This window comes from Limulus polyphemus, unplaced genomic scaffold, assembly GCF_000517525.1.
Source record: "Limulus polyphemus unplaced genomic scaffold, Limulus_polyphemus-2.1.2 Scaffold2488, whole genome shotgun sequence".
NCBI lineage: Eukaryota > Metazoa > Arthropoda > Merostomata > Xiphosura > Limulidae > Limulus > Limulus polyphemus.
The window spans coordinates 59,446-70,594 of record NW_013668098.1 but is presented as its reverse complement, the minus strand read 5'-3'; the positions used below and the strand labels follow the sequence as shown (position 1 = coordinate 70,594).

The following is an 11,149-nucleotide window of genomic DNA, read 5'->3' as shown; positions in this document are numbered from 1 at the left end:
GTTAACATATAGAATACATAATGTAAGTTTGGTTATCACTGGGTAAGAAATTTATCATCAGTTAACATACAGAATAATGAATGTAAGTTTGGTTATCACTGGGTTAGAAATTTATCATCAGTTAACATATAGAATACATAATGTAAGTTTGGTTATCACTGGGTAAGAAATTTATCATCAGTTAACATACAGAATAATTAATGTAAGTTTGGTTATTACTGGGTAAGAAATTTATCATCAGTTAACATACAGAATAAAGAATGTAAGTTTGGTTATTACTGGGTAAGAAATTTATCATCAGTTAACATACAGAATAAAGAATGTAAGTTTGGTTATCACTGGGTTAAGAAAGTTATCATCAGTTAACATACAGAATAATGAATGTAAGTTTGGTTACCACTGGGTAAGAAATTTATCATCGATCAGTATATAGAATAAGAAATGAATATTTTGATGCTACCCATTACAGTATTATACTTTTCTATTAAGTCTAGCGATGTTTATGAAGTTCTAGCTGGAATACAAGCTATAAACCGGGTTTTCCATCATCTCCTTCAGAATGGAGATCTTTATCAACCATCGTCACATTATGATGAAGGTACGCATTCATTTTATGTGGAATAAAATTGAGTATTTGTGGCATTTTAAAACTAGTGTTTTAAAATATGTTTATTGTATTACTAGTAGCTATTTTTGTCCAAGAAAAAAGATTCCCAAGAGTTCTAACTTTTGTTGTAATGAGCTTATGTTCAGAATACTGACACTATTTTCACTTTTGTTATTGTAGTTGAAGTGTAAATTGTAACATAATCAGTGCTTATGCATTTTTCCATTGTATATCATAAGATGTTCAAGAAAACAAATTATCAGATTAATTCATAAGAGTAAATAAAATGGTGACTAAGAAGAAAAAGGTTTTATCTGTAGTAGAACTACTAAGATAAATCTTAACTCGAAACTTAGTAGTATACAAGGTAAACCAAAAGTGTGGTACCCATTTTGTGTTTTTAAGGTTTTTATTTTGTTTTACACTCTGGTAATAAATTTAGGTTTTTATTTAAGTAAGTTTTCTTTAAATTTTTTTAATCTTCATATTTAAACTTATTGCATTAAACAGAATATCTTTAAGAAACGTACATCAGGAACAAAAAAAAAACTTGTGTAATATACAGGAATAACTTTAGTGCCAGAACTTCAGTTAATGTAAGTCATTCTAGAACAAAGTTTGGGAAAAGTAATTGGAGACTTAAAAATGGATGGAGAAAGGCACTCAAAAGATCATCTCTGAAATCTGTCGAACATTTTCTTTAGAATTCTAGATCCTATGAAAGAGATCAAGTTTTTTAGCAGTCCATTCCAGTGATTTTTTTTTAACGTTATGAATTAAACTGCTTGCTAACTTTCTTTTAAATCTTCCAAAAGAAAGAGTAAACGAGGACATGGTGAATCAGAATAAATGCTGGTAATGTTGTAAGGAAGACGATGTGAAATTTCACGTAAAGGAACACAAGAGTTTTGTAATAACTTGTATAGTGTGATTTGAGACAGTTTTTTTTTTTGCTCACCATGAATTATATACAAAAACAAGTGTCGTTATAACTTAGGTTTTTTACTTTCAGAGTTAACGATTGAAGATAAATACAAGGCATGGTTACATGATCAGTATGTTGAAATAAAGTCTCGGTTACTGGAACTACTTCAGCATGATAACCAAAATGTTCAAGTAAGCATAACTCGTACCTCCTTCTCTTGAAGAACTGAATAATTAATGTGTTATTTAAAATATAGCTAGATGAGAGATTAAGCAATATGAAATGTTAGTAGACAGCACAGAGAAAGTGTCGTATAACTTCACTAACATATGTTTCTTTAATCTACTGTTTTTCTTTGCACCCTCCCTCTTGCTCTTCGCTATACAGTATTCACAGCTACCTTCCCCATTGCTAATCTGTTGGAGCTGTTTGGTAGATATCAAAGCAAGTGATGAGATGAGCAATTGGAAACATTAAGGTGAGTGGAGAATTCCACCTTAAATAACATCTGATTCTCTCAACGCTGTACTTCTAAGATCTGTTAAACAACTCCCACAGAACTTGCATAGAAGATTGAGTTTTTGACCAGGCATTTGTAATTAATATAGTGTCTCTTCTTTATGAATAACTTAATTCTTGTACCTGTGCGATTAATGACGGCTATTTTTTTTGTTGTTGTAGGAACTTGCACTTTGTACATTAATGAGACTTGTGTCAGGAATTGGAAAAGACCCTCTCCATCCTGTGGATGAAAATATAGCTTACTTCCCCACAGAACTCTTACAGGTACAGTAAAACTTTTCACATCCGTGGAATGTGTTAAGGAAAAAAAAAAATCTCTAAAAGTTCCTGAAGGGACGTTACCAAAAAGGATCCATAATCTTTCCGATAATGACATGTTTTAGATAAAAATTGAAATGTGCAGTGGATTCTAAAGAAAATATTAGAAATCATTTCCTACGAGACTACAAAAAATAAAATTATACTTTAAAAATTAAGGAAATAATATAGATATTTCTCTTGAGTATTCTAGATATAGAATAAGATTATTATTGTTGTTTTTTAATATAGTTGGATACCTCTACAATATGAAAGTTTGGAAAAAACTGGAAAATTAACAAAGAGTATATGAAAGGAAATATTTAAGACAGATGATAGCAAAATAAAATTTTATGAGGACCTAATATGATAAGTCTGTACAAATTCTCATTATGATACGCATGTGTATGAAACTTGCTGCATAAAACAAATCCAATCTTTTTTTATGGATTATATGCAGCATATATCGACAGGTTTGTATTTAACCCTATCACTACAGGTTTTCCTGTGGTCAGGGGTCAAAGGGCATGTCATCATGTTTGTGACTTACATTCGAAATTTTATTGAACTACTATTTTATGAATGTGTGTCAGTAAGTTTGGTATGAAATTGTATTTTTAAATATTGATTTTTGTATATTACATGGTATGTTTGTGATGTCCAACTACAGTCTGTAGTATCGTACAAATTAGAAACTCAAATTACCAATATTGAAAAGTTAGAATATAAAATAAAAACCTCCTATCTTTTCTATTTGTTAAGATATCATTATATTTGGGGAATCAAACACAGTTTAGTTAGTAAGCCTGATAAATTACAGTGGAATTCTGTGATATTGGTAGAGTAACTTATAATTTTTGTTATTTCAAAATGCCTGTTTTAAACCTTAATATAGTTATTTTACTTTACAACCTTCACATCGAAATTCAGCAAGGCTTAGCGTGCAAGATACACCATGCTAGGTATAGCAAGCCATATCTAAATTCTTAGATACAGATGTACTAGAGATCATTGTTTTCTATATTTCTTTATTTACTGTTCTATGTTTTGAGAAAAATAACTGAAATTTAAGAACTTATTTGTAAATAGTAATAATACATATATATACATATGTAATGTATTATAACTAAAATGTGACTGTAGTTTACAAAATACTAGTCTAATAGAATAAAGCCAAGACAGGTCATCATGTAAATGCCAGTTTTTACTATTGGATACAGTAACATGAGTGCATGTGCACTGTGTCATTGCATCTTCTGTAATGTTAATCAGACACGGCTGAAAGGTCAATGAAATAAAAATAATAAATATACATAGATGTTAATGTTATGAGATTTAAGCTATTTAGACTAAACATTTGTGGCTTCATGTTATAATCTGTAGTCATTCTAGAATGAAAAATGTGTAACTTATATCTATCTCTTAATATTTTATGGTGGTTACAAGGTGGGTCAAATTGACCAAACCCATACAGAGATGCGACAGTGAAAATAAGAGATGAAATAAAAACATTTTTCAAGAAAAAAATTTATAATTATTGGGAGGATTTTGCATGTGAAATTTGACAATTTTCTGATGCATAAAAGTATTTTTAATCTACAATTTATGAAAAATGTGCCTTATGTGTTTGCCAGCTCAAAAAAAATAAAGAATCAAAAAATAAAATATTTTTTTATATGATTCAAAAAATTCTATACGTAAATATGCAGCTATATATCAGTTTTGACAAATTTTCTGGAAAGAATTGGCAAAATGTTTTGGGACTACAGCTTCACTCCCTATAGAACATCCCTCTGTTTAGCTTGCTTACAAAGTGGTTTTGGCCCACAGTAGCTTGTATTGAGAGATGCAAATCATGACTAGTGACCAATTTGTTTGTGTACTACTTGTATTTAGCTCTTTTTTTTTTTCTCTCTGAAATTTGCAAAGTGATGTAACCCTACCTTTGAAATAGTTATCTGGAAAAACTGTTCTTTAGTACACTTTAAAGTCATTATTTTAAATGAGTTGTTGGTACACAGTTTACAATCTCTGTAACCAACTTCTAATAATAACTGTTGTTAAACCCTGGGCTTCCTTTATTAGTGATGTTTTGAAGTACTTTCTTCAAGTGCTGCTTTTCATTCCAGGACGTATTAAGACAGTTACTGTCTGAAGAAAAAGACCTTCGACCTTTAATTGGACGGTTCCAGGAGTTTCTAGAATACAATGATGTGAAGTTTTATACATTGAAGATCCTAACCAAGCTAATGAAATTACGTAAAAAAAAGGTTTGTATATAACATTTAATATTTGTTGACTTACAAAGAGATTAACATTTTAATAGAAATTTTTACTAATACATTTTGACACAATGTTTCCTGACTGATGAGAGAGTATATTTGAAGTGGAATTTAATGTAAATATTCCTACAGTTTAAGAAAAGTAGTCTCGCATAAGCTTGTTGGGTTACGGTAGTTTTTGTTTGCGCTCAAGATTAAGATACTTTCCTTGATGTCTCCTGGTGACTCAATGGTAAGCTTGAGCATGTATAATGCTCAAATCTAGGGATTGATCCCAGCAATGGGCACAGCATTGTGTAGCTTTGCACATAACAACAATCAAACTGACTCTTTTTCTTTCTTTAATCGGCTTATTATCTGGAAGTTGTAAGTTGGTTACTGTTTTTTAACCAGAGATCAGATAATACATTGAGCTTATTGAGTAGTACAGAAGGTATCTTCTCTTTTTTTTATATTTACAGGACCTGAATGATTGTTTTCTACATAACCTTTTTGCATTGATGTCTCAAATTGTTCTTCCAAAAAAGCCATCTAAAAAATTTGAAGCCGAAACGAAACTAGAAAATAACTTGATTCAGTCAGAAAGTAAGTGTAGTCGGTTTATTTGGCAAATTGTTTGAATTAAGTTTAGAAGCCAAAATCCATACTTTTCAGAGAAAGTAATTTTAATAGCATCATGATTACTTTTCATAAGTTATTATCCTCAGAGGCAGGAGGTTTGGTTGCTAATGTATAACTTATTTATGATCTATTTCATATAAAACGAAAATGCTTGTTTGTCGAAAACATAAATTCAATTCATATCATGAATCACTTGAAGTTAACTTTCTAACAGGCATTGCTGTAAGTGACGAATCCAATCAATGAAAGTCCAAGGCTGAGTCTCGAACCCAGGAAGTTTTGTTAACGGTTGCCATATTGTATGTTTTTAAGATATCCACTAATCCCCCATGATCTTATTTTAATCAAATAAATTGATAATTAAATATTGAAAACATGTTTACTATCACTAACAAGGGTAATAAAGTTTATAATTTATAAGATAACAATTGCAATAAGAAATAATTGTGTAGCTAGTTAGCCATATTATTTATGTACATTGTTTGAATAAACATATTCAGTAAAGTTTTGACTTACACAGTATGTTGAAGTCACCTACAATATTCAACAAACAGTAAATTCATCTGGTTTGATAACAGTTTTATTTTATTTAGTGAAAATAATATAAAAAAAAACTCATGTTTACAAATATTAGTGTAACTATTAAAAAGATAAAAAAATATTATTTGTAAACAAAGAACTTAACATCAGCAAGATACCTTCGCTAAGCCTTAAGCAATCTCCAGTCGTGTGACTTCATTGTTTTCATACTGTAGATATATCTTCCTTTGTGTAGATAAATTACTTGTACCTGATGATGACAAAACCTTCTTCAAGCATTATACAATTGTTACTGTGTTAAACTTGTAATAAAGTTTTCTTTGTTTCCCATTCAACTTTTAAACTATGTAAGCTAACCTACTTATCTCGGGTTATCCAATGTCTTCTTGTTGAAGACAGTTTCTGTATCCTTCAAACAAATATAATTTATTATACACTTCAAAATGAGAGGAAACTTAAAGGAACATTTACAGAAAACTGTAAAAATTCTTAAACTCGTATATATATATATGTGTATGTGTATGTATTCTACTGTTACATGATAGTCTGACCCGGCATGACCAGGTGGTTAGGACGCTCGACTCGCTATCTGCGGGTCGCGGGTTCGCATCCCCGTCCCACCAAACATGCTCGCCGTTTCGGCCGTGGGTGCGTTATAATGTGACGGCCAATCCCACTATTCGTTGGTAAAAGAGTAGCCCAAGAGTTGGCGGTGGGTGGTGATGACTAGCTGCCTTCCCTCTAGTCTTACACTGCTAAATTAGGGACGGCTAGCGCAGATAGCCCTTGTGTAGCTTTGCGTGTAATTCAAAAACAAACAACACAGAATATATTAAGGTTTTAATTTTGTTTGACATATTTAGGTTACTTGGGACCATGTGGTTGAGACTGATTAATCCAAAATACTATATTACTGTAGTGGAAGTCTTTTGTTTCCTGTCAAAAATACTGAATATTAGTTTATAGTGTTACACAATTAACTTTTAAACTTTTTAGCATTGTAAGACTAGAGGGACGGCAGCTAGTCATTACCACCCACTGCCAACTCTTGGGCTAGTCTTTTACCAATGAATAGTTGGATTGACAGTCACATTATAACACACCCACGGCCGAAAGGGCGAGCATGTATGGTGGGACAGGGATTATATTCTGTGAATGATTAGCTTAGTCAGGTTTTAATTCAGCAATTTCAAAGTTTTTATCTTTATTTATAGTAATATGGTGTGTTTATACACACATACAGTTAAAAACACGTTCACATTTTGTCGTTAAAATTAAATCTTTGCAATTATTCATAATCATATCTTGAAAAAAAATTATAGCATTGATAAACAGGGTGCACATTTTCAATTTTTTTTTTAACTCGTCATTACTTATATCGTCATACCTGTTGTATTTTCACTTATTTTAGACATCAACAATACAAAAAACATTTTTCTCAAAAGAATTATAACTTCTAAACAATCAGAAATCAGTTTTGTAACATGTCTATGTTATAAAGAGCTGTTAGTGCCTTAAAGAATACTAACTTTGATGAAAATAAAACTGTTAGGGTGTCTGGAAAAAGCCAAAAGATGAAAAATTACTACATCAATGTTTAATTGACATACATGTTTCTGTATTAGCTTAGAAATGATCAATTATTGGTTCAGGCCATAATTGGATTGCTGTAGACTTCAGCTGTGATGATTTCAGAAAACCTCCAAAAAGTTTTATGGTAATTAATAGCCGATCAAATAATGAAGTGGTCCACAAAGTCCAGTTAAGCAGTGGAAATTAAACATTAAATAAGGTTATACTCCAGCAAAATGTGATGAGTTAGTCAACTAAAAGTGGCTCGAAAAAGTTTTTTCATCATCATTTTTTTTGTGCAAAATAAAAATTATAAAAAGATCTGAACTTTAAAATTATGTATATTAAGTCCTTATCAAGAAGCTAACGCTGTTTAAAAGCCGAGGCATAAGAATAAAAATAGTTTCCCCTAGTTATTGATCATTCAAAGTCCTGTATACTTTCATCCTTCAAATTATGAAGAATAATGATTATATTCTTTGGAATTAATGGTAATATTTATTTCTTATTTTCAAATGTTTCTTCTACTTCCTATTGAAAGGTCGTGAACATTGTCGGGTTCAAACCAACCCCCCTCCCCCAAGCACAAAGCACACTGTAAATTTAAAAACGTTTGTTTGAGAAGGATTTAACCGAACCATTTCAACATTTTTTTGGATCTGTGTTTTTCAGATAGACCATCATTTGTCTTACACTATATCACAACAAGCAAGAAGTTTTCATTTTTATGGTTGGAGTTTCTTAAGTGCAAGGTGATTGTTTTTTTCTGTGTTTTTATGTAAAGTGATATTTTATGGAATTTGGTTTTTCTTTATTTTCACAGAAACAAATATTTGATATTTTTAAATTCTTAGTTATTCTTAAGGTTGATGAAAATTAGTTTTTATTAAAGCTTATGTTTTATTTATTAGAATTAAAATGTTTATGTATAACTGTATTTTTTCAACATTAGTATAATAATAAATTCAAGATTCTTCTGTATTTACTCTGAATTAAATAGTTTTTATCTGGAAAGGACATGCTTTCATTACAAAACTTTTTTGAGTGTCATTAATCTGTCTTCTAAACGTTATTTCTCTGTGCATATTTTCAGTTGCCTGTGGGACTGTACAAGAAGGTTCTGTTGATGCTTCATGAACATGTGCTTGCACATTTACAGAATCCCCTTTTATTAACTGATTTCCTTATAGATTCGTATAACGTAGGTAAGTGATGAAGTTGAGAGTCATCTTAGTTCCAGGTATCACCCCTTTACAATTATTAATAACTTCTACCTGAAGTGTTATAAAAATTATCAATAAAAATAAGAATTAATGATAATTAGTTTTCATTATGAGTGACAGACAGACTCGGCCATAGGTCATTAGTTGGTATCCTTGCTGCTAGCAGTGTTTTGGGTCATATCCCAAAAACACCTGATGAGGTTGGGCCTGCTTAGCAAAGTAGTAAGTGCCAAAACAGAATTTTTGCATGTAAACTTTTGTGTACCATGCCTATTACATTTGGCCAGTGTTATTGTTAGCATTTAATGTTACATATTAACTCTGTTTACTGCTATAAATAACTAAAATACATGTTGAATTCATTAAATTAATAGAAACTTATGCATGAAAAGTGTGAACAATGTTAAATATGCCTCTGTATACATTTTTTAAAGAGTGCATATGCACTATACCAGAAGATATATGTTAACTGATATGTAGTATCCAGATTGTATAGTAAAATTGATGAACTTGGTGAGAAGGACTTCTGAGTGAAAGATTGTGAAATCTTGTTTAATAGTGTTTTATCCTGATGTGATATGTGATTATCAGTCATTTTGACTCTTGCAATGAATGCAGTACAGAATTTTAGTTTACAATATCTGTATATTATAAAGGGTGTTGCAATATAAATCATAGTTTTTCCCCCGAAATAATGACGAACTCAGTAGGACCACGAATACCATCACTCGTGAGAAAACGTCATTTCAATGTACTCTTGGATGTTTGACTCTTCGAATTTAATTACATCAATTGTCAAAAAAATAATCAACTAATCAAAATTAGTGTTTCTGATTATTATTACTGGTTTTGATTATTCTAGTATTGATTAATTCAATTCTAATTTTATTGATTCTCCAGGATGATAATGAAGTAACTGATTTCGTTTACTTTCTTGCTTACTTGTACGTTTCCTGGTTTGAGAAACACTGTGCAGATTGATTAATTGAATTTATTCAATTATTAGGGTCATTGATTAATCATTTACCACTAATTGTCCAACTGTAATTAGTCGTTTTAAACGTCTTTAGGTAATTAAGACAACTCACAGGGATTAGTTATGAATAGACATTAATGAATGTATTTCATTTTTAGGTGGTGCTATAAGTTTATTGGCACTCAACAGCTTATTTGTGCTCATTCAGAAGTACAACTTGTAAGTAAATTCCTGCATTTTATTTATTTAGTTGCCTTTTGTAAAATTCTTTTTTGTTTCTCTCTCTCTCTCAATAAAGAAAAAGTATTTAAATTCTGTTATTCGTCCTAGGCAGGTTGCAATCTTTATTTAACAAAAAAATGTTTAAATATGCAAAAAGCAAGACACACACCATGTTGTTTCTGGTAAATATTTATTAGAAATTTCAGAAGGAGAAAAAAACGATGTAGCACTTTACAAATTTTAACTGCCCAGAAATGGAGGATATCTCACCACTGTGTTGAACTTGTTGAGAGAGATTATTGTGGTGTTGGTTAGGACATGTAGGAACCTTTCAAGTTTCTTAACTATATAACAAGTTAGAACTCATATAGCTTAGCTGTGAGAAATAATTAAACACCATCTGTAACAATCATAAAAAAAACAAGATGTAGCACTTTGAATAAAGACTTTACTTGGAAAAAAATTTAAATAAAAATTTTCAGTAGCTTAATACACATTTTTCCTTTTTATTTATTTTATTTATTTATTTATTTATAGAGAATACCCAGACTTCTATGGGAAACTGTATGCTTTGTTAGAACCGGAGGTCTTCCATGTGAAGTACAAAGCTCGTTTCTTCTACCTTGCCGACATATTTCTCTCTTCCACGTAAGACATTTTTTTATTGTATACTTCCACTTATTAGTTCCGAAAGTAGACTGGCACAGAACTGTCCAGTTCCGAATTTTCTTTTATCGTTGTTGATAAATCCTCTTTCTTAATCACTGAAGATACCTGAGGCAGAAAATATCAGATAATAAAAACATTAGGAAAACTTCTGTTTTAATTATAATAAGTTCAAGGTAATGCATGGGGGATATCATAATTTGAATTATAACTATAATTTGTTATGAAGGAAAGGGATCTTGGTGTAATAGTCGATCAGTCTCTAAAGCCGTTCAAGCAATGTGATGTTGCTAGTGGTAGGGCAAATAGGATATTAGGTTGTATCTACAGAAATATTGAATTCAAGTCTAGAGAGGTTATAATGTCAATGTATAGGTCACTTGTTAGGCCACAGAAAGGACATTGAATTGTTGGAAAGGGTTCAAAGGAGGACTACTAGGATGTAAAGGTTGTCATACAAGGATTGGTTAAGATCTCTAACTTGTTTTTTCTTGAAAATTAGAGACAATCTGATTAAGGTGATTGTTAAGGGAATTAATAGTGTTTATACATATTCGAATTTGGTGACGAGGAACCCACTTTGAGACTAATAATGGCTGGAGACAGCTTGAATGGGTAATGAAGAAAAACTTTAATATAAGTTTAAACTGATGGTGGTACCTGATGATGACAAAACCTTGTCGAAACGTTGTACAT

At 30.9% G+C, this 11,149-nt stretch overlaps 1 protein-coding gene across 1 annotated transcript in view; it reads left to right on the top strand.

Moving 5' to 3' along the window:
- LOC106467098 (nucleolar complex protein 4 homolog) overlaps nucleotides 1-11,149 on the top strand; it is a 36,442-nt gene that overhangs the window by 12,439 nt on the left and 12,854 nt on the right. The window contains exons 2-10 of the mRNA XM_013927418.2: nucleotides 490-598; nucleotides 1,620-1,723; nucleotides 2,214-2,318; nucleotides 4,481-4,621; nucleotides 5,095-5,218; nucleotides 8,039-8,118; nucleotides 8,460-8,571; nucleotides 9,724-9,784; nucleotides 10,325-10,435. Of these exons, the coding sequence (XP_013782872.1) occupies nucleotides 490-598; nucleotides 1,620-1,723; nucleotides 2,214-2,318; nucleotides 4,481-4,621; nucleotides 5,095-5,218; nucleotides 8,039-8,118; nucleotides 8,460-8,571; nucleotides 9,724-9,784; nucleotides 10,325-10,435 (947 nt within the window). The remainder of the gene's footprint in view (nucleotides 1-489; nucleotides 599-1,619; nucleotides 1,724-2,213; nucleotides 2,319-4,480; nucleotides 4,622-5,094; nucleotides 5,219-8,038; nucleotides 8,119-8,459; nucleotides 8,572-9,723; nucleotides 9,785-10,324; nucleotides 10,436-11,149) is intronic.